Source organism: Rousettus aegyptiacus, unplaced genomic scaffold (genome assembly GCF_014176215.1).
Source record: "Rousettus aegyptiacus isolate mRouAeg1 unplaced genomic scaffold, mRouAeg1.p scaffold_m13_p_4, whole genome shotgun sequence".
In the NCBI taxonomy this organism is placed as follows: Eukaryota; Metazoa; Chordata; class Mammalia; order Chiroptera; family Pteropodidae; genus Rousettus; species Rousettus aegyptiacus.
This window is the reverse complement of record NW_023416307.1, coordinates 115,666,560-115,691,731: the sequence shown is the minus strand read 5'-3', so window position 1 is coordinate 115,691,731 and position 25,172 is coordinate 115,666,560. Positions and strand designations below refer to the sequence as shown.

Genomic DNA, 25,172 nt, shown 5'->3' with positions numbered 1-25,172 from the left:
TAAAACGCTAACTCAAAAAAGTTAGAAAAACATATGTGTATGGGAGAAAAACCTATGTGTGTGGGCGACTGAAAACCTCAACATTGTAGATAGCCCAGATTTCCCCACAGCAATAGTATACCATGTCTTGAAAGGAAGTACTGTATTACCTTCCGGGGCTTCAAGGGTCTTCTTATTCTGCTCACACCACCCAATGGGGTAGAGATCAGCCTTCCTGATGTCGCACCAGAAGTCTGCTCTCCGGTCTTCCCCATAGCCATCGTAGCGGAGGAGGAGCAACTGCTCACAGGTGGTAATGATGGTGGCAACCCAGTAGGTTTCAGGATCTGTTTTTACAACCACCTCCAGTTTCATCCCAGGTGCAAATCCATTTTGCAAACGTGTATCCACCTGAAGAGAGAAATGTTATTAACCACCAGATAATACTCAAATGAGTATTTCTTTGGCCGACATTCTTTTTGAATAATAATTAATAATAGAAAATTTAGTGTTCGAATCTTGACTTCTAAATAAATAGGAAGGGCTCCATGCAAAAAAAAACAAAAAACAAAAAACAAAAAAAAACTAATCCTAATTCTGGGTTAGGGAAAACACAGTAAGAGCCTGGCATATCTCATGATACCAGAAAGGAAATGCTCCAAAAATGATGCAGATATTTGGAAAGGACATGAGGGTCAACTAGAACTATGTCCCAATGGTCACATGTGAGACGAATTGAGCAATAAAATAATGAGAGTAATGGACTATAACTTAGAGATTTAAATAGAGAGCCATGAATCCATGCTGTTAAAAATAACAGAGAAGGTACAGACCTTCCTTAGAGAAGACCAATTAATAGAGAAAAATGATGGAAATAGAAAATCATCTTTAGAAAACAGCACAGAAACAGACATTGCAGGCAAGAATCATGGGTCAATACTAAAATGACTATGATGGCTATGATATTTGCATAATCTCAAAGGTTCTCCCTGCAAGATTCTTATTAATTGCAAAGGGAAAATTAGTAACATTACAAAGAAGAAATCTGGCAGAAACCACTCTAACTGATCAAAGTTAACAACACCAGTCTGAAAATATCAATATCATATACCCTCAATATCATACAAGCACAAAATCATTTTATGACATTTTCACCAAATCTGCATCAAATCAAGCTAATCATGAGAAACACCAAACCCATACTGTTGAATATTCTTCAAAATAATGCATAAGTAATATGCTGTCCAAAACTGTCAAGGCCATGAAAGGTAAAGAATGAGGGACTGTCATACATAGGAAGAGACTATGGAGATCTGACCACTCAATGCACTGTGGCAATTACAACCACTAGAAAGTGAGGGGGAACCCAGAAAGAAGAGAGCCAGAGAGAAAGTCCTGAAATCTGTGTAAAAACTCCTCCCCCTTCTAATCAACTATCCTGTTGTACTCCTAAAAGGTCATCACTATCCTGAATTATAGCGCCATGGTTTAATATTGCCTGTGTCTTCACACTCTGTTAGAATTATGCAGTATAAATGTTTTTCTGTGTGGGGTTTCTCTTGCCCAACATTGCTTATGAGATTCGTAAATGCTGTTGCATGTAACAGTTGTTTCTTTTCACTGCTGTATAGTATTTTTATACAAACGTGCCACAATTTATCCTTTCTAATGCTAATAATAGTAGGAAATTTGGATAGTTCCCTGTTTTGGAAAACTATAATACTGCTATGATTACAGGAATGTTTTTTTATATCTCTTGGTGCATACATACATGGATTTCTATAAGTCAAACTGTTTTCCAAAGTGGATGCACCAATTTACTCTCCCAGCAGTAAAAATTCTTTTGCGCCAACATTCTAACCATTATTTTTGCATTTTCTTTATTTTCATTTTACCATTTGGAAGGTGTATAATACGTCTCATTATGATTTTAATTTGCATTTTCTGATTACTGAAATCTAAAACCTTCATATTTATTAGCTATTTAGATTTCTTCTTTTGAGAAATGACTAAGTTTCTTGCTAATTTTTTATTGAGTCTGTATTTTGGGTATCAAGTGTTTGTCAAGTTATCTGTGCTACAAATATTTTCTCACTTTTTTGATGGTGGTATTTGGGGAACGGAAGTTCATAATTTTAATATGTCTGATTTACCAATGTTTCTCCTTTTAAAAGTTAGTAGTCTTTCTACATTTTTAAATAAACTTTTTCCTATTCCTATAGGTCATAAAGATACTGTACTATATTATTTCCTAGAAACCTTTCATATTTAGAATATCCATTTTGAATTGATCTCTGTGTATAGTACTGAGTAGGGGTCAGGTTTCACTTGTTTGAAAATGCACATACAATCAACCTACCTAAATTGCCACTTTTGTTATAAATCAAGTGTTCCTACAAAAGTGAATCTTTCTGATTTGTTTACCCTTAGATTAGCACTACACTGCCTTAATTAATGGTTTGAAGTTTCTTTGCAAATTTTTGCCACATTCATTTCTAGCCATTTGATGTTTTTCATGTTATTGTAAATCACATCTTTCAGTTTCCATTTTTCTTTGTTACTGGTATATAGGAATGTAATAAATTTTTTATGCTACCTTGTATCTAATAACTTGCTGAAATTATTAACATTATCTGCAAATTATTTTATTCATCTGCAAACAATGATATTTTTTCCTTTCTTCTTAATCTTTATACATTTTTTCTTACCCAATTGCATTGGCTAGAACCTCTAATACATATCAAACAGAAGTCATGTTAGCCAGCATCTTTGTCCTGCTCAATATTAAAAAGAAGGCATGCATACTACAATTAATAAAATTTCCTATAGCTTTTTTACAGATATACTTTATCAAGTTAAGTAAAGTCCCATCTATAGTTTTCTAAGAGTTTTACCATGGTGAGTGTGGAATTTTATAAATTTTTCCTTTATTCTGCTACTATGGCGAATTATGCTGATTTATTTTCAAATGTTAAACAATCTTCCAATCCTGGAAAAATCAACTTGTTATTAATGTATTAGCCTTTCTAAATAAAGCTACATTCAGTTTGCTATTATTTTGTATGCAGAGATATATGCATTGGTCTTTATGAGTGACACTACATTCTACAATTTTTCTTTCCTAAAATAGTCATATTAACTTTGATGTCAAGATTATGCTGAACTCTAAATAAATTGGTACCCTACAATCAATAATGGATAGAGTAACCAGACAAAAAAGGAAACAGAGGACTTGAACAAGTCCAAAAACCAAATAGACCTATCAGGCATTAACAAAACACTTCACCTGACAGCAGAATACATATTCTTCTCAAGTGCACATGGACCATTCTCTAGGATAGACCATAATGTTAGGCCAAAAAACAAGTCTCCAATTTTAAAAAGACTGAAATCATACGAAGTATCTTTTCTCATCATACCAGAATAAACCTGGAACACAGTAATTAAAGGAAAACTAAGACATTCACAAATGTGTTGAGATTAACCATACTCTTAACCAAGATACATTCCAAAACTCCCAATGGATGCCTGAAACCGCTAGTAGTACCAAACCTGTATATACTATGTTTTTTCATATACATACAAACTTATCATAAAGTTTAATTAAAAAATTAGACACAAGAGATTAACAATGATAATAATAAAATAGAACAATTATAGCTATATACTACATAAAAGTTATGTGAATATGGCATTATTAAAATAAGGGTTACTTGAACACAAGCACTGTAATACCACGACAGTCAATCTGATAACCAAGACAGCTACTAAGTGAATAACAGGCAGAAAGCGTATACAGTTGGACAACGAGATGATTCATGTCCCTGGTGGAATGGAGTAGGATGCTGTAGGACAGCACGAGATTTCATCATGTTACTTAGAACGACATGCAATTTAAAACACTGTTTGTTTCTAGAATTTTCAATTTAATGTTTTTGGACTACAGCTGATGGCAGGTATCTAAAACCGTGGAAAGTGAAACCACAGATAAAGCGGAATGCTGTTGGTCAAGGAAGAAATCACAAGGTCAATTAGAAAATACCTTGAGACAAATAACAAAAATACAGCATATCAAAATTTATAAGAAGCAGTGAAAGTAGCGCTGAGGGGGAAATTTATAGCTATAAATGACTATATTAAAAAGAAGAAACATCCCAAATGGAAACAAGAGGACAACATGCAAGAACAGATGGATAATATAAGCAGAAAAATAGAAACTCTTAAGAAAGAATCCAAAGGAAATGCTAAAAACCAGCAACCCTGTAACAAAAATTAAGAATGTATTTGATGGGTCCATCAAGAAACTGGGCTCAGCCAAAGAAAGATTCAGTGAACTAGAAAAAAATGTCTAGAGGAAATAACAAAACTGAGAAAGAATAAAAAAGGTAAAATAGTATCAAAGAACTGTGGGGCAATTACAAAAGGTGTAACGTGTAACGGAAGTACTAGAAGAAGAGAAAAAGGAATAGAAGAAATATTTGAAGCAATAATGACTCGGATTTCCCAAAATCAATGATAGATACCAAACCACAGATCCAAGAAGCCCAGAGAACAAACAGGATAAAAAAACCCCAAAAAATCTACACCCAGGAATATCATAGTCAAACTGCAAAAAAAACAAAGACAGAAAAAAATCTTGAAAGACAGAGAAAAAATTAACACTCTACATATAGAGAAGCAAGCAAAGATAAAAATTAAATCAGACTTCTCTTCAGAAACCACGCAAGTATGAAGAGAGTGGAATAAAATACCTAAATTACTGAAAGAAAAAAGCTACCAAATTCAAATGCTACACCCAGCAAAATCAAACTTTCTCAGACAAATAAAAATTGATGGATTTTGTCACCAGTATACTTACCTTGAAAGAAATGTTAAAATAAATCCTTCATTTCTGAATGAAGGAAATGATATAGAAAAATAATATAGGTCAGAAACTCAGAGGTAAAGAAAGGAAAAGTGTAAGAAAAGGAATAAATGAAGATAAAATATTTAATTTTTCTTAGTTCAACTACAAGACAAGTTTGTTCAAAATAATTGCAACAAAATATTTGGTAATTATATAGTTTATGCATAAGTAAAACAAATGATAGCAATGTTGTAAGGGACAGGAAGGAGTAACTGGGAATACTCTTTTACAAGGTACTGGCACTACCCACGGAGTGATACTGTATTACTTGAAAGAGGACTTGGAGTAGTTGTAAATATATATTGCAATCACTATAAAAGAGTTTTTAAAAATACAACTGACCCTTGAACAACACATGTTTGAACTGTCTGGGGCCACTTATATGAAGATTTTTTTTTTCAATAAATACTGTAAATGTATTTTCTCTTACAATTTTCTTAGCATTTTCTTTACTCTAGCTTTCTTTATTGTAAGAATATGGTATACAATACAAATAACATACAAAATATGTGTTAATAAACTGTTATCAGTAAGGCTGCTGGTCAACAGCAGGTTATTAGTAGTTAAGTTTTTAGGAAGACAAAAATTATATGTAGACTTTCGACTGTACAGAAGGTCAGTGTCTCTAACCCCTGCATTGTTCAAGGGTCAACTGTGTAACGATATGCTAAGAGCATTGTGTTAAGTGAAATAAACCAGATATAAAAGGGAAAATATTGTATTGTTCCGCTTATGTAAAACAGGTTACTTCATAAAGACAAAGTATAATAGCGGTTACTGGGGCATAGGGAAAGGAGAATATGGGGAGTCATTGTTTAATGTTCAAAAGGTTTCTGTTTATGATGAAAAAGCTCTGGAGATGGAGTAGTGGTAGTTGTACGACACTGATGAAGTATTTAATGCCACTGAACTGTACACTTAAAATGGTTAAAACAGTAAGTTTTACACACATTTTAACACGATGATTATATTTTTTAATTTAGTGGTTGCTGGTGTTTATGTACCTTTAATTAACTGTGGTCTACTTTACAAACAATATAATACCACTTGATGTGTTGCATAAAGATCTTACAACCATATGCTCCCAAATCTTCCCTCCACCTCTTTTGTGCTATTATAGTTATATACTGCACAATATATAAAAGCAAGATGTATTTATTGCTACCATTTTTATTAAAAATAAGAAAAACATGAACTTTCTATCTACTTAAATTTATGCCATTTACATTGTTCTTTATTTCTTTGTATAGATCTAAGTTTCTGCTTTATATCAAATTCTTTCTGCTTTAAAAACATCCTTTAACATTTTTTTGCAGGTAATGAATTCTCTCAATTTTGTTTTCCTGAAAAGTATTTATTTCCCCTTCACTTTTGGGGTAAATTTTTGCTGGGCAGAGAATTCTGGTCTACAGGTTTATTTCTTTCAACACTTTAAAGATCTTACTCCGTTGTCTTCCAGTTCAGATAGTTTCTGAAAAGAATTTTGCTATAATTCCCATACTTGTTCCTCTATATGTAATGTGCCTTTTTTCCTTTGGCTGCCTTCAAGATTTTTCTCTTCCTTTTTTGTTTTCAGTAGTTTAAATACAATGTGCCTGGATGGATTTTTATTGTTTTTGTTGTTTATCCTGTTTCACATTCCCTGAGCTTCAATCTGTGGTGTGGTATCTTTCCTCTGAAAAATTGTCTGCCATTATCTTTCTCTTCAAATATTTTTCTCACTTTCCTTTCTCCTTCTGAGATTCCAGTTACACATATACTATACTTTTTTATATTGTCCATGGCTGTTTGATGTCTGGTCTGCTTTTTTCCTCACTCTCTTTTCTCTTTGCATTTCACTCTGAGGAATTTCTATTGACCTATCTGTAAGTCTATTGATTCTTTCCTCACATGCGTCAAGTCTACTGATGAGCATGCCAAAAGCAGTCATAATTTCTGTTACCATGTTTTTCATTTACTATGATTCCCATTTGATTCTTTCTAACAGTTTCCATCTCTGAAATTCCTTTTGTGTTCATGCATGTTGTCCATCTATTCTGCTAGAACCTTAAACATATTGATAATGGTTATTTAAAATTCTCTTGAGAGTTCTAACATCTGGGTCACATAAGTCTGGTTCTGTTGACTGTTTATGTCTCTTGACAGCTTGTTGTTTTTTTTCTTGCTTCTCTGTATGTCCCATAATTTTTATCTGAAAGCCAGATGCCCTGTGAAGAATAGTCAAGACTGAGATAAATATCATTCATGCCTGGAAATGGGCATATTTCTTCTTATACCTTTAGTCTGAAGGAGAAGGTTACATCAATCTAATTAGGAGTGGAAGTGGATTTGGGTTTTGTTGTTGCTATGGTAATTCACAGTACACCACAGGCTTCCACCAGTATTTTCAAGTATTTTAGGCTAATTTGCCAAAGGATTTTCTCCCCTCAATATTTGCTGCTCTACTCTCAAATTTAGGTCTTCTCTTTGTGACTACATCTCACAGACTATCTCTTTCCATACTCTCACCTCTCCCCCACAGATAAACATCTATTATCCAATACTTTCAAACTGGTGGTTGGGGACAGGCAAGAAGGGGCATTGTCTGAGATTCAGCCTTAGTCTTAATCAGGTTCTTGGAAGCAAGAACGTCTCAGAAAACCTACCCAATCCCACAACTGTAGGAGACATCTAATACTCCAGCATGTATTTCTACCCCCTCCCAACGACAGGCGGCTTTTATTTCTTCTATTTTAGCTCTAGGCTGCAAAGGATCTTCACCCGTACCCTGGGGGTTAATAAAGCTTGCAACCCTTTCCCTAGAAGCTTGAAATTTTTGTTCTAGAAGACACAGGTAAAGATTAGTGCCTTTCCTATAGTGTGTGCTATTCTGTCCACCAGACATGTGCCATGAGGAAGGCCTTTTCACTATCTTAGACCTGTACCCCTTGAAAATGTAGTTTATTTCTAATTCCTACTTCAGCCCTGTCTTCCCTCTTTCCTTTATTCCAAACTGTGTCCTATAAAACTCTAGCCAGTGGCTTGCACATCCATCTCTACTGTTCTGGAGATCTGAATTATGTCGGCTCTGCCTGCAATCTGCTAGCAAAGGCATCCCTTCTCAGCATCTTCCCACATCCATGCTTGATTTTCAGTATATCTGGCAGCCTTTCGCCATCATAGACTGATTCAGGTTTACAAATATTTCTTACATTTGACAGTGAGAGAATAATATGCATTTATCTTTCATTTTCCTTGTTGCTTTATCATTCAAAAAAAAGGTGCAATCTGTCTCTTTAACATTTTGTAGATCGGAATTTTGACCAGGGAATTTGTCCTCCTTTTGCATTTCAGTATATATAAACAAATAACCTTGTGTAAATACATATATGTTTACTAATAACATTAAAAACAAGAATTCAAGAATTCACTAAACGACTTTCCATGTTAAAACAATACTGAAAACAATTGCAAAAGATTAACCAATGTGACACAAAATAAAATCCTTACCTAAAATAGGTTAATTCTCACCACTTCAACTCTAAGACAAAATGAACAAAGAAATAATCAAATAGGACACCTACTATGACTGAGTTTTTACATGAGGACAAAATGAAAATAGCAGCACTCCTTAGCTTTTAAAAACACCTAAAAGAATACAGTCCAACTTCACAAATTCATAAACAATACTGAATGAGCATTAGTGTCTTTGCAAATCATAGAACAAAGGAACTATGCCTTATTGAAATGTCCTATAGTTTGAACTGTGTTCCCTCAAAATTCATATGTTCAAATCCTAACTCCAAATGTGACCAAATCTGGACATAGAACCTTTGTGGAGGTAGTAAAGGTTAACTGAGGCCATTAGAGTGGAGCCCTGACCCAACGGGATTCATGTCCCTATAAGAAGAGGACACAGCAAGAAGACAGCCATCTGCAAACCAGGAAAAGAGCCCTCACCAGAAATTGACTATGCTGACACCCTGATCTCAGACTTCCAGTCTCCAGAACTGTGAGAAAATACTTTCTGTTGTTTAAGTCGCCCAATCTATATTATTTTGTTATGGTCTCCTGAGCAAACTAAGACAAACATGAAATCAGTAGTTTTAGAATGAATAATTTTGAGTTTTTAAAGAAAGAGTGAAGGATGAACAGGTTAAAAAACTAAGTCTAAATATGAATTATTTTAAAAATTTGGAGTATTTTCTTACATTCTAAAGGCATTACATAGGGAAAATATGCTGTCCATTGATAAAGCATAAAACTGGGCTATTAAGGCATAGAACTATGCTGCACAGGCCACTAAAAGACCAGCTATATTATATTACTTGTATTTATGCTCAATATACTAGAAAACAAATAATGTTACTAAAATGACTTTCAATGAGCAAACCATCAATCATAAAATGCTATAAAGTACAAGAAAATAAATCATTTTCTCTATTAGATTTTTAGACAAAAATAAAAGAATATTCATAATCACTCAAAGAGACAATTCTTACATTAGTGGCAGAAAATACACAAAACCAAAAATAATTTTAAGAGTATGTCAAGTTTACTTAACGAGGGTAGCAGGTGGAGGGAAAAGGAAAAAGCACTCAAATTCTTATAAGTTCCCCCACTTAAAATAACTCTAAACTCTCTAAACTCTGTAATGACAGTATAATGAATCAAAGGAAACAAATATAAACAATAAAGCAAATACAGTTACTGCTTACATGTTTAAAAGATCCATAGGGAACTGCTGTGGACCCTGTCTCTTCTAGATAATCTTCCCAGCTTAATTCCACTTCTTCCACACCAGATCCAGCATCTGGAATTAAAAACAAAATAAAACAAAAACTGGTGAACCACAATTAAAGAAAACTCAAGGTTCCAAAACATAAAATTAATAATAAACCTAACTTAGATTTTACTTCACAACAAGTTAATTGGTTTTATGGTAAATTCCCTTAACATAGCATCAATCGTCAATAAATCTCAACAGCACAGAAATACAACATGCCGACTCCCACTGGGATCCATTTAGGATTCACCCAAATGAATTATATAAAGCTGGTGAAAGTGTAGCTACTACAATCACTTTGGATTGTATTTAGTAACTAATGCCAAATATTTGAGATACTTAACAGGCATTTCAAACTTGAATTTTCAATCTGAATCTTCTTTAGTTGTCTCCAACTGAGTAAAAGATACCACTAGTTGATATGTTGGCTAACTCTAAAAAATCCTTGCTTTCCTCCCTTTCTTTCACATCATACATCCAAACCACCTTTAAAAACATATCCCAAATCTAATCACTTTCCCACCATTTCTATTGCTATGTCTCCAGTCCAAGCCTAACCATAACATTGTTCACCTTTTAATCGCATTTATAATAAAATCTAAAATCTTTGGGAGACTGCAAGGTCTTACGTGATCTGAACTGTTGACTACCTACTTTGCCCCTTTACTCCTAACTAGCTTCTTGTTTGCTCACTGTATTCAATTGACACCAAGTTTCTTCCCATTTTTATCTAATCCTGTTCTTTCCTCAAAGACTGTATTTGCAATTTCCTAAGCTCAAAGACTCATTCTCTAGTGTCATTCACAGCTTCACTGCATTCAAGCCTCTACTCAAATGTCACCTCTCCAGAAAGGCCTTCCATCAGTATCCATCTAAAGTAAATGGGTTCTGCTTTCAGTGCCTTCAAGGCATTCATTCCTACTTGACTGTACACCGTAAGATTTTGTAATCTTCCCCATTAGATAATAAACTCTATGAAGGCAGGAACTTTGTTTTTGTCACTCTTACATTTCTGTCACAGCAGAGACTCAATAAATTTTTGTTGAGTGAGCAAAGACTCAAACACTCCATAATCTAATAATCACAACAATGCCTGGCACTAGCAAATTCACATTAAACAGTTGCTGAATGAGTACACAGTAGGGGAGCTGTGCTTCACACAAACACAAGGAAGCAAATACAAGGATGCTAAGCACAGCTCTGTTTGTAATAGTGACAGAAGCAATCAGTAAAAGAGAAAGTATGGCGATCTTACCAAAGAAGTTGAAACGAATGAATTAATATTGACTTAGACAAATCTCAAAAAAAAAAAAAAAAATCAAGTGAAAAGGGCAGGAGCAGAATGAAAAGCACAAGAAGATATAATTTAGGCTTCAAACAAAATTCTGCAGTATAATGTTTATAAATACATGCATATTAATAAGAGTATAAAAACAAAGATGGGAAGAAATATATATATCAATTTCAACAGGGCTACCATTGGGGAAAGAAGAAAACAAGATTAGAAGGGAAGTACAAAAGAGGCTTAAACTGTATTATATTGTATTTTAAAAATGGAAATAACACATGAAAACATGTTCAACATCATGTAGGCAATGTAAATCAAATCTACAATGAGATACCACCTCACACTCACAGGAAGGCTCTGATCAAAAAAGCAGAAAATAAATGTTGGCAAGAATGTGAGAAATGAAAATCTTTGTGTACTTTTGTCTAGGAATGTAAAATGGTACAGCTACTGCGGAAAACTATATGGTGGTTCCTCAAACAATTAAAAATACAATTACCACATGACCCACCAATTCCACTTCTGGGTATTATCCAAAAGAACTGAAAACAGAGACTCAAACAGATATTTGTAAGGTTCATAGCAGCAATATTCAGAATAGTCAATAGGTGAAAGCAACCCAAGTATTCATTGATACATGAATTAACAAAATGAAATATTATTCAGCCTTTAAAAAGAAAAGAAATTCTGGCACATAATACAACATGGAAGAACCTTGAGGGCATTATGCTAAGTGAAATAAGCCGCCCACAAAAGGACAATACTGTATGATTCCACTTATATGAAGTAGCTAGAGTAGTCAAATTCATGAAGACAGAAAGAAGAATGGCGGTTTCTAAGAACCATGTGGAGAGGGAAATGAGGTGGTAAGTGTTTAATGGGTAAAGAGCTTAAGTTTGGAAAGAGGAAAAATGTTCTGGAAATGGTCTGTGGTGATGGTTGCACAATATGAATGTACTTTATGCCACTAAACAGTACATTTAAAAAAATCAAAATGTTAAGATTTGTATAAAGGATATTTTACCAAAATAAAAAAGCAGAAACAAACATTTGACAGTGTTCACATTTATTAATCCTTCAGAGTAGGTATGTGTTTTTCTATTGTTTCCCATTCATTTTTATGTATTTGAAATTTTCATTAGAAATACAACAAAGTCTTCACTGGGAACATTCTAAAGTATGGGCCAGGAGAAAGTCAATTTCCATTACTAAAACATAACAGGACTAGAGAATCGTGATCCTTAGGCAAGGATCCTAAGTCCCTAAAATAACATGTTAATTTAACAATAAAAAATAAACGACAACAAAAATAATGAATTAAGGGACTAAAAGCCTTCACACATTAAAAATTGCTATAAAAAAAAAAAACCTAAGAAGAAACAAGATTAATGACCTGACAGAAAAAAATAAGCAAAAATATAGGAAAAGAGAATTTATCTAAAAGAAATGCAAATTGTCCTTAAACATATGAAAAGATGTGCAAATTTACTCATTTTAAGAGAAATGTAAATTGAAACTACACTGAAATACCAGATTGGAAAAAACTGCAAAGTTTGACAACATACACTATGGTGAGGCTGTAGTTAAGCAGGTAAAACATAATGACACACCCTGGTGAAATAAAAGTTGGCAATATCTAGCAAAATTACATATTTACCTTTTGATCCAGCAATCCCACTTCTAGGAATTTATCCCAAAGATATGCTGGCAAAAATACAAAAAGACACATGTACAAAGCTATTCATTGCAGCACTACTTGTAATACCAACACTGGAAACAACCCAATGTCCATCAATAAGGAACTAACTGAATAATCTATGCTTTATACATCTAGTACTATACAGTTGTAAAAAGGAATAAGAACAATTTTCATATACTGATGTGGGACAATCTCAAGTATATATTAAGTGAAACTGCAAACTACAGAGCAGTTTTTATTGTATCTCTACTTTTTAATGTAAGATGAGAGGCATGAATATAAATACATATGAACATACACATTTATCTTTTTTTAACACTAGAAAAATAAAAATAATTAGCTAGTATGTGGAAGAATAAAAAGGATAAATAGTGTCAGGTTGACAGTGGAAATGTTATATAATTGTGACTTTATAACTATAAAAATTACTTTATATGATTTAGAAACATTTAAATCAAAAGAAAAAATGATCTGAAACAAATATGCCTATTGGTAGCAAAACCAAAAGGAAAACAGGATTCCTATAAATAATATTAAAATATAGTATTTTGACTGCAATCCCCCGTGGAATATATTTAAAGACAAAAAAAAAAAAAAACATAAAAACCTTAAGCTACACAATGTTATCTTATTGATATTTGGAATTTTGTTATTGTTATTTTCAAAAATTATAGAAATATTATAGAGTAAAAACAAGTAATAATATTAATATCATAATGAAACAACACATTTCAAAAAAAAGGCATAAGCATAAAAATCAAAGACATAAAAACTGTAATTTTTAAATTAAAATTGTAAATATCAAAGAAGCCAATGATTTTCTTTTTTCTTCAAAAGATGCATTTTTCTAGCTATGTCTATGGGATGAGGCCTAAAAGAACTGACGACCTAGTATCAATGAGCACCCTATCACCAGATTATGGTCTCTAAATATCATATCCACTAAAGTAAGAAGGAAGGAAAGAAGGAAAGAAGGAAAGAAGGAAGGAAGGAAGGAAGGAAGGAAGGAAGGAAGGAAGGAAGGGAGGAAGGGAGGAAGGGAGGAAGGGAGGAAGGGAGGAAGGGAGGAAGGGAGGAAGGGAGGAAGGGAGGAAGGGAGGAAGGGAGGAAGGGAGGAAGGGAGGAAGGGAGGAAGGGAGGAAGGGAGGAAGGGAGGAAGGGAGGAAGGGAGGAAGGGAGGAAGGGAGGAAGGGAGGAAGGGAGGAAGGAAGGGGGGAAGGAGGGAGGGAGGAAGGGAAGGAGGGAGGAAGGAGGGAGGGAGAAAGGGAAGGAAAAAGAGGAAGGAAGGAAGGAAGGAAGGAAGGAAGGAAGGAAGGAAGGAAGGAAGGAAGGAAGGAGGAAAAAAGCTCCTTGAGAAATGGCAAACTGTAAATTCAGGTACTTGGAAATCTTACTAAACCAGAAAGCTAGGATTTTAACTATCGAAGATACATGACATCACATCAACAGAACACAGGAACCAATGTAAAAGAACTCTCACTGCTCTAGAATGGGGCGATTTGATCATCGAATGAATGATGACACCAATGGACTGAAACTCATCACATGTGAATATGAATATATATATTAAATACATGAGTTAATAACAACATTAAAACAAGAAAACAACTCAACTTGCTAAATGGCACAGTGAGTACCTCAGAACCCTCTCTCTCAGAAAAAGTGCAAAAATACTGGTTAAGCAATGAAAATCAACCATTTCTAAGTTCCGAAATTAACTGAAGGCAGAGAGCAAACTGAAAAGCATCTATTTAAGACAAACTACTAAACCACAGTTAGAACAGTGGGATTGTGGCATTTTAGGATGGGACTAGTCTCATCCCTCATTCCTCAATTTGAAATAGAAATTTTTAAATTGAAAATGTAATACCCAAAAGAAAATTCCATAGATAAGCTCTACAGCAGACTGGGGAGAACAGAGGAAAGAACCACTAAAATTAAAATTGAGCAAGTAAAAACATCCAATCTAAACCACAGAGGAAAATATTAGGGGGAAAAAAATGAAGAGCCTCAGGAAGCTGTGGAATAACAACAAAAGATCTAATATTGGTGTCACTGGAGCTCCAGATTAAAAGAGGACAGGGCTCAAAGTGTTTTAAGAAATAATGGCTGAAAATTTTCCAAATTTGGCAAGAAGCTAAGAAAACCTCAAACAAGATAAATTCAAGGAAATCTGTGCAAAGATATAACAAACTCAAACTTCTGAAAACTGAAGACAGAAAATATCTTGAAAGCTTCAAGAGAAACAAAGCTCTCTCAAGGGAGTGTGAGAAGAGGAGAATCCAATTACAGCAGATTTCTCATCAGAAACCATGGAGGCCCCAAAGTATAATAGTTCTCAAAGATGAAAGAAAAGAACTTTCAACCTAACAGTTTATATCCAGAAAAAATATCCTTCAGTAATGAATGGGGGATATCAAGCCATTGTCAAGATGAAGGGAAACTAAGAAATTTTATCATCAGCAAACCTATTCTAAAAAGAAAAATGGCTAAAGGAAATTCTAAAAACAAATAAAACGACAGAAGGACATCTTAAAAAATTAGGAAGGAGTAAAGAACGGTGAAGAGAGTAAAAATATTTAAAAATATAATGCATTTCCCTTCTCATGAGTTTTCTACATTATGTTTAACATTTGAAGCAAAAATTGAAATATCTGATATGGTTCTCAAAGTATGTAAAAGAAATATTTATGACAATTGTATTATAAATAAGAGAAGGTAAAGAGATATAAAAGTATGTAAAGTTTCTACACTTCCAACTAATAAAATGATACCAGTACATAACTGTGATAAGTTATATACTTATAATGTAATACCTAGAGCAACCATTAAAAAGCTGTACAAAGAGATATACTCAAAAACACTACAGACAAATCAAAATGGAAGTCTGAAAATATGTTCGAGTAACTCACAGGAAGGTGGGAGGGGGTAGAAAAAATAAAGAAAACAAATAACAAAAATGGCAGAGTTGACCCCCAACATATCAACAATTACATTCAATGTAAACGGTCTAAATACACCAATTATAAGACTGAAAAATTTTTAAATGACTGCATGCTGTTACAAGCAGCTTACTTCAAATATCATGGGATAGTCAGTTTGAAAGAATGAAAAAGATATACCACATAAACATTAATCAGAAGAAAGCAGAAATAGGTAAATCCATAGAGATAGACAGATTAATGTTTGGTTGCCAGAGGCTAGATGGAATGAGAAATAACTGCTAATGGTTTCTTTTGGGAGATGCTGAAAATGTTTTAGAATTAGATCCTAGTGATGGTCACAAAACTTTATGAATATACTAAAAACCACTGATTTATGCACTCTAAAGGGTGCATTTTATAATGTGATTTATATCTCAAAAAGAAAAATAACTTTAATAAAGTTGTTTTTAAAACCTTGATAGTAAAAAAATCAAAAATTAAAAAGCGAATAAACAATATAAGTAAATGAGCCAAAGACACTGTATTGAAGAGGATATAGGGATGGCAAATAAGCACATGTTCAACATCACTAGCCATTAGGGAAATGCAAATTAAGACCAGGATAAGCTGTCATTACGTGCCTACTTAAGCAAAAAATAGTGACAATACCAAAAGGCAGTGAGGATGTGGAGAAACTAGGTCTCTCATATGTTGCTGATGAGAATGTAAAAAGGTAAGCCACTCTGGAAAGCAGTTTTGCAGTTTCTTTATTAAATATATGATCCAGCAATTATGCTCCTGGGCATTTATCCCAGATAAATGAAATATTATGTATATAATTGCTCATAGCAGCTTTATTTGTAGGCCAAACCTGGAAGCTACCAAAATGTACTACCATAGCTGGATGGTTAACCAAACTGTAGTACATGATGAAATATACTACTCAGGAATAAAAGGAGACAAACTATGGAAGAATTCGGATGGATCCCAAGGGCATTATTTTGAGTGAAAAAAGCCAATCTCAAAAAGTCACATACTATGTGGTTCTATGTATGCAACATTTTTGAAACAAAATTATAGAGTTGGAGAACATGCCTAGGGTTAGAGAAAGATGAGGAGAAAAGGGCAGGTGTAACTATGAAGGGGTGCACAGAGGAACTCTTTGTGGTGATGGAATTGTTCTTTATACATGTCAATTTCCTGGCCTTTATACTGTATTATACTTATATGGGATGTAACTAACTGTAGAAACTGGTGAAAGGTACATGGGACCTGTCAATACTTATCTTTGCAACTTCCTATAAATCTAAAATCATTTCAAAATAATTCAAAAGCAACTATTGAATTTAAACTTTGTTTTTTAAAAAAGAAGTCTGCTCATAAAAGTTATTTACTTTTTCAGCAAACTTTATGAGTACTCCCTAGTGCTAGGTTCTCTGCTAGGTACAGAGAAAGATAACTCATATTTTCAAAGAGCTTCCCATTTAGTGTTAGAAAGATGTCAGACAACATAACACATGTAGGTAGGTAATAATAATTATGTACTCTGAAGAATAAATTCTGCTCACCAAAACCAATACCTGCATCAAGCTGCTGCTCCCCGTTCATTTCCACAGGACATGGACTACTTCCTCCCAGACAAAGGACAGGCCTTATGGTTCTGCTATAATCAAAAGGTTACTTGTAGGTCTCAAGCATCTGTCAATGGGCATCCATGGGTCCAAATGAAAGTGCTGAAAAATCAAAAAGAACACAATTAGCCTGAAGCCCAACTGTGTTAACTCATTCCTAAGATATATAGGCACTCCAGTGGGTTTAAAGGGCAGATAAAACAAAAACACGATGGCAGAAAAAAATGAGATTAGAAAAAAAGTTGACACCTTTTCTAATTTTGAAGACTGGCGGGGGTGGTGGGGGGGGGGTGTCTGTGTGTGTAACACTGCCCTTTAAACTTAGATTATAATACTTAGTACCATAATTCCTATCCACAAAAACTCTAATTCATATAATTCATAATGAATTCTTGGTGAAGAAAAGGTAACTTTCAATGCTCTGTCTTACCCCTAGGATGGAGGATAATATATTATCTAGTTTTCCATTTCATTTATCTAAAATATTATGCAGAACCAAAAAGTATTAACTACATTAGTCTACTGTTACACTTGGTAAAAAGAATCCCTCCAAAATAAGCTCTGAACCCATTTATACTTTTTTTAAAAATAGCTTTAGTGGGATGTAACTCACGTACCAAAATTTACCATTTTAAGTATATAATTCAATAATTTTAGTAAATTTGCAGAGTTGTGTAACCATCCCTATACTCCAATTTTAGAATATTCTATTACCCTAAAAAGAAACTTCATTCCCACTTGCAGTTCCTTCCCCATTCCACCCCTAGCCTTAGACAACCAGTAATCTGCTTCCTATATCTACAGAGTTTGCTTTTGCTGGACATTTCACATAAACTGAATCATACAATATGTGGTCTTTTGCTTCTGGCTTCTTTCACTTAGCATGTTATTGAGATTTGCCCATGTTGCAGCATGGTTGAATCTATTTATTCTCGCTTAACATATGTAAAACAATTTAAGATATTGCCTTTGTACGTGCTAACAGATTATAAAGAATATATGAAAAGGGGGAAAGGAGCTGCTATAGGAAGAAAGCATGATGGGAACTAACTACGAGGGCAACAATACAGAAAACTGTGAGAGCGGAATAGATACTCAACAGCCACAGCTATAAGGTGTGACATTCTATAGGATCAAAAAGATTAGGGGTGGCTCCATAGTACAGTGGTTAGCACGTCTGTTTTACATGCAGAAGGTCCTGGATTCGCGCGCCTCAAGTGGAGCCATGGACCATTCCCCGGGTGCACGAGGCCCCACGTGCACACTGTGAACCTGTGGAAAAAGATACTCCGCCTTCAGAGATCCAGTTCTTAAGGGAAACAGCAATATCCATAGGTCAAAGGTGGAAGGGGAGGGATCAAAGAGGGGAAAAAGAAAAGATTATGAGTATTAGAGTCCCCAGTAATCAATCCTCATAAAAAGAAAAAAAAAAACTTTAAACACTAAAAAAAGTTAGTTTAAATTTTAACATACCCCTTGAAAAGGTATAAGCTACCTAATGTGCGACAGCTTCAGGTGGGTAATAGGGATACTCAGGTTCTAGTTCCAACTCTACTGATAAATAACTATGCAATCTTATTCAGACCACATTATGTCGGTTTTTTAAGCTATAAAATCTTTTGGATTTTAAAATTATATTTCATAGTTAACAGAAAGTCTTAATAACTATTGAAATTAGGGACATTCTATTTGAGATAACTGCTAGCTATCCCAAACATATCACACAACATAGCACTGAAACCATACTTGCAGATTAAAACAACTGAATAGAAACTTGGTAGTAAGATTTAAAGCCTCTAAATATGTTCTCGTTTCTCAGTTTACTTTTCTGCCCAAAGCTCAAAACATTCAAACTTTACCATTCCACATACTAATTCATTCACTCCCGATATTTAGCAAACACCAACTCATTGCTGTTCACTATTCTATGGGATAAAGGTAAAACAAGACATGGTTCCTACTTTTGTGACGCCTGTTTTCAACAGGAGGCAAATTAAGCCAACAATTTAAAGTAATTATTTAAAGTGTCATAAAGGAAAAGAAGTGAATGCTAAAACATAATATAGTAGACCTAACCAAAACTGAGGTCACAGACAGTATCTCGGGGGGGCGGGGGGAGGGGAAGGTATTTTAGCTAAGACTAAAGGATAAATAGTAGTCAGGCAAAAGGGAGAGAAGAAAAAGAATATGCCAGGCATATTGAACAGCACATACGAAGGCTCAAGGTGGAAAGAACTGAGAGAAGATCTTTGTGTCTGTAGCATGAGAACCAACAGGGGGAGTGGCACACAATAAAACTGGACAGGAAAAGAAGGAATAACAGCAGCTAATATTTACTCAGGATATACTATGTGCTCAGCACTGTCCTAGACACTTCAACATATTAACCCCATTTAATACTCCCAATAACTTCACAAGGTGAGCATCATCATAAGGAAACAGGAAAGAAGCAGGCGCTTGACCTGTCCGGGTCCCACAGGTAGTAAGAAGCAGAAGCAGGTTTCAAAACTAGCAAAAGTCTGTATTCCATGTCTTCAAACACTATATTATACTGCCTTTCGATGGAAAGCAACCAAAAATAAATTTTTAAGCAGGGAAAGTAAATGATAAAATCTGTTTTTTTAAAAAATCAAGCATATGAGAAATGGGGGAGAGGGGATGTAGACAGGATAAAAGGGGTCAATATATGGTGACAGAAAGAAATCTAACTATGGGAGGCGAACACACAATGTAAGAAGTGACAGTAAAGACAACATAAAAATATAAAACTTTTATCCAGCAAAACACATTATAAATAAAATTCAAAGGTGAAAGGGATTCACGGAAACATGGAACAGTGAGAGACATCCCCAGATCTCTCCCCCTGAAACAACAATAAGCTGAACATCTAAAACTCAACAAAAAACACCCAAACTGCACACCAGCATGTCTGACTGTGGGATCTGTGCATAAGAGCTACCACAGGTCAGAACCCCAGGTGGTGGGCAGTGGACTGGGAGAAATAAAGACGCTACCTCTAGTAGCCAGAGCTCCCTGTGCGAGGAGCGGGGAGAGGACGAGTGGCGAGTACCCTGAACAGCCCTGCCTCAGAGAACTGTGAGTCTCATGCGGCTGACAGCAGTGACCAGACATCAGGGCAAAGAGCAGAGAAGCGAGGATGGCAGAGAAACAACAGTTGATTTTTATCAGCTGCGGTTGCAAAACCGAGGCTGAGCTACAGCCCCCAACCTCAACCCAAAGGGCCCCTCCACTCACACCCTCCGAGACCAAATATGGTGGAGCCCCAGGGAAGTCTGAGCAAACACTACCGAAAATGTCACTAACACTGACAGAAATTGATACTGAGGGTAGCGAGTGTGATTACATATCTACAAGAACAAAAAAGGCATTATTAAGGCTTTATATAAAGCAGAGATCCAAAGGGCTTAGATGCCACCTACTGGAAGCCAAAAGAAAAGCGCTTTCTTTGCAGCAGGCTAAGGAGAGACCTTTATATAAATAAATCTTTCTAGGAAAAGAGCAGAATGTACTTCCATTAATGCCCAGGAGGAGAAATAGTCCATTAAACACCATAAACAATCAAGGTGACAAGGGATCTCAGAAAGACAGAGAAAAATCTCCAGAAAATAAGCTTACAAACATAGAAATATGCAATTTAAATGACAGAGAATCCAGGATGGCATTTCTGAAAAAAATCTTGTGAATTCTGAAAGGAGTCATATCAACAATTTCAGCAATTGAAAAAACACCTAGATGAACAGAGCAAGGAGACTGAAACTCTCAAAAAGAACCGAATAAATCTGGAGATAAAAAAAAAAAAAAAAAAAAAAAAAAAAACACCACTGCAAAAGTTGAAAAATGAAATAGCATGCTTGGGAAATAGAATTGACCAAATAGAGAAAACAATAAGTGATATCGAAGACAGAAATCTAGAAGTAAATCAGAAGGAAGAAGAGAGGAACCAAAGAATGAAAAATAATGAAAGAGAAATACAAGAACTGGCTGACACCATCAGGAGAGGAAACATAAGAACAATGGGCATTATCAAAGGCAAGGAAAAGGAGCAGAGACTAGAAAGCATTTTCAGACAAATAGTTGACGAGAATTTCCCAAATCTAAGGATGAGCTGGAGCTTTGAATTCAAGAAGTCAACAGAACACTCAATTATCTCAACCTCTAAAGGCCTTCATCAAGACACGCTGTATTAAAATTATCGAAAATCAATGACAAAGACAGAATTCTCAGGGCAAGCAAGGAGAAGAAAACAGTAACTTATAAAGGAAAACCCATTAGACTATCGTTGGACTTCTCAACACAAACCTTACAAGTCAGAAAGGAGTGGAAGCAAATATTTAAAATATTAAGTGAAAGAAACAACCAGCCTAGAATAATGTATCCAGCTACGCTCTCCTTTACATATGAAGGAGAAATTAAGACCTTTCCAGACATACAAAAATTCAGGGTACACTCTCCACTATGAGGCCTGCACTACAGGAAATACTGAAAGGTCAGCTCACCTAGAACAAAATGAGCAAAAAAACAAAACAAAACTATGAGTAAGGCAATTAGTAGGCAGATAGAAGTGGAGGAGAACAACCTTTACAAAGAGCAGGGCATTATAAGCTTAAACGTTAAGAAGAGAATTGCTATAACCAGACAATAATGAACGTTCAGCATACACAGGGACAAAGTGAGACAAGAATGACTAAAAAGCAGAGAATTCAAAGACCCAATTTCCCAAAAGTGCAAGACACATCAGGAAGTTTTAATGTATCAGTATGAAAAGCTCATTGATATAATTTCAGATTACATATTGCAACTAAATTTAAAAATATATATATACCATTGTCAAATTCTGGTGAGGTATGCAAGGAGAAAATCCATAATTATCTAGGTGGCTATCATAATATTCTTCTTTTCAGACTACACATCTGTATGAGGCTGGATTTTCTTCACAGACTTCAACCAAGACAACATATCACACCAGACTATATACAGAAATACGTATGAGAATGCAGTGTCTTAAATCAGACGATAAAGAGATTTGCAAAAATGTAAAAAAAAAAAAAATTCCAAATTCACAAAGAAGAATGGAGATAAGGCATCCACAGAAGAAAATGGACGACTATATGTATGTGTGTGTGTATATATATAACTATCCTTTACATATTTGTAACGGTAACTGCACGCCAAAGATTCAGAACCAAAGTATATAACATAAAACAAGAAGAACCACAGGGAAAACCCACATGAGCCAACCAGAATAAAGAAAAACAGAAACACAAGGACAAGGAAGCAACGGTAACACCGAGCCACCAGAAAGCAAAAGATAAAATAAATGGCTGTGAGAAGACCTCATATTTCAACAATCGCCCTAAATGTAAATGGACTGAACTCACCAATAAAAAGGCACAGAGTTGCAGAATGGATCAAAAGACAAAACCCAACCCTATGCTGCCTTCAAGAGACACATCTCAGTTCCAAAGACAAATATAGACTCAAAGTAAAAGGGTGAAAAATGATATAACAAGCGAATGGCATTCAGACAAAAGCGGGAGTAGTAGTGCTAATATTGGATAAAATAGACTTCAAAATAAAAAAGTTAAAGAAAGATACTGAGGGACACTTCATAATGATAAAGGGAATCATCATGCACCAAGAAGACGTAACACTTATTAATATCTATGCCTCCCAATCAGGGAGCCCAGAAATACGTAAAGCTATTACTAACAGAACTAAAGGGAAAAACAGAGCCAAACGCTATTGTACTACTAGGCGACCGAAATACCCCACTGTCGGATGTGGACAGATCGTCCAAACAGAAAATCGGTAAGGAAATAACATCCTTAAATGACACATTAGACCAACTGAACATGATTGACGTTCATAGAGCCTTTTACCCCCAAACAGCTGCTTATACATTCTTCTCTAGTGCACACAAAGCATTCTCAGGGATTGACCACATAATGGGACACAGGGATAGCCTCGATAAATATAAGAGGGTTGAAATGATACCAACCATATTCTCTGATCATAATGCTTTGAAACTAGAGATCAACTGCAAAAAGCAAGCAGGGAGAACCACAAACACATGGAGATTAAATAACATGCTACTGAAGAATAACTGTGTCAGAAAGAAAAAGAGATATCAAGAGATACACAAAAACGAATGATAATGATAGTACAACATATCAAAATTTTTGGGACATGGCAAAAGCAGTCATAAGAGGAAAGTTCCTATCATTACAGGCCTGCTTCCAATAACAAGAACGACCCCAAATAAACAACCTAATACTTCATCTTAAAAAACTAGAAAAGAACAAATGAAGCCTGAAGTCAGCAGAAGCAATCAAAATTAGAGCAGAAATAAATGAAATTGAAAAGAAAACAAAACAAAATAAATAGAAAAAATAAATGCAACAAAGAGCTGGGTCTTTGAAAAGGTCAATAAAATTGACAAAACCCCTGGCTAGACTCACCAAAGAGAAAAGAGAAAGGACACAAATAAACAAAATCAGGCATGAAGGGGGGGAAATTACAACTGACACCACAGAAATAGAAAGGATCATACAAGCATAGTATGAGAAAGTATACAACACCAAATTTAATAACCTAGAAGAAATGGACCACTACTTAGAAAAACACAATCTCCCTAGACTGAATCAAGAAGATCTGGAAAATCTACACACACCGATCAGCAGTATGGAAATTGAAATCATCATCAAAAACCTACCAAAAAGGAAAAGTCCAGGACCAGATGGCTTCACCAGTGAATTCTACCAAACATTCAAAGAAGATTTAATACCTATTCTCCTCAAACTCTTTCAAAAAATCAAAGAGGAGGCAATACTTCCCAAGTCATTTTATGAGGCCAACATATTACACTGACACCAAAACCTGGTAAAGATAACACAAAAAGAGAAAACTACAGACCAGTATTTCTCATGAACGCAGATGTAAAAAATCTTAAATAAGATACCAGCGAATTGAATACAGCAGCATAGTAAAAAGGTTGTGCACCATTATCAAGTAGGCTTCATCTCAGGGCCACAGGGATGGTTCAACATATGCAAATCGAATAATGTGATACACCACATCAACAAATTAAAAAATAAGAATCACATCAAGAGATGCAGAAAAAGCCTTGACAAGATACAGATCCATTTATGATCAAACGACTTAACAAAATTGGTACAGAAGGTAAGTACCTTAACATAATAAAGTCTATCTATGACAAACCCACAGCCAACATTATACTTAATGGTGAAAAATTAAAAGCCTTCCCTCTAAGATCAGGAACAAAGTAAGGCTGTCCACTATCGCCACTGTTATTCAGTATAACATTAGAGGTCCTAGTGAATGCAATCAGGCCAGAGAAAGATATAAAAGGCATCCAAATAGAAAACGAAGAAGTCAAACTGTCACTATTTGCGATTGATATGATATTCTATTTGGAAAACACTAAAGACTCCACAAGAACAGTTATCAAAATGGCATGGTATTGGCAGAAAAAGGCACACAGACCAGTGGAATCAAATTGAGAGTCCATGTTTATATGGGCAAATAATTGTCAACAAAAAAGCTAATAACATACAGTAGAGAACAGAAAGCCTCTTCAATAAATGGTGCTGGGAAAACTGGAAAGCCACCTGCAACAGAATGAAACTAGACTGTTGTCTATCACCATATACCAAAATTAACTCAAAATGGATTAAGGACCTGAATATAAGACCTAACACAATAAAATGCATAGACGAAAACATAGGAATGAAACTCAAGGACCTTGTACTTAAAGACGATTTTATGAATTTGACCTCAAAAGCAAGGGAAGCAAAAGCTAAAATAAATAAATGGGACTACATCAAACTAAAATAAAAAGCTTCTGGTCAGCAAAAGAAACCGTCGACAAGGTAAAGAGACAACCATCCGAATGGGAAAAGATATTTGCAAGCAACGCCTCAGATAAGGGCTAATATCCAA

General features: G+C 34.9%; 1 protein-coding gene across 11 annotated transcripts in view; it reads right to left on the bottom strand.

Annotated features, from left to right (window-relative positions):
* The window catches only part of SFMBT1 (Scm like with four mbt domains 1), a 100,704-nt gene that overhangs the window by 36,285 nt on the left and 39,247 nt on the right, over positions 1–25,172 (bottom strand). For 8 of the 11 annotated variants that reach the window (XM_016121844.2, XM_016121843.2, XM_036218693.1 and 5 more), the window contains 3 exons: positions 17,130–17,294; positions 9,583–9,677; positions 150–390 (listed from right to left, as the gene is read on the bottom strand). In XM_016121844.2, coding sequence (XP_015977330.1) covers positions 150–390; positions 9,583–9,677; positions 17,130–17,169 — 376 coding nt within the window. In that variant the 5' untranslated portion in view covers positions 17,170–17,294. Of the gene's footprint in view, positions 1–149; positions 391–9,582; positions 9,678–12,595; positions 12,643–17,129; positions 17,295–25,172 lie in introns of all 11 variants that reach the window. The other 3 variants (XM_036218696.1, XM_036218697.1, XM_036218695.1) reach the window with 3 other exon arrangements.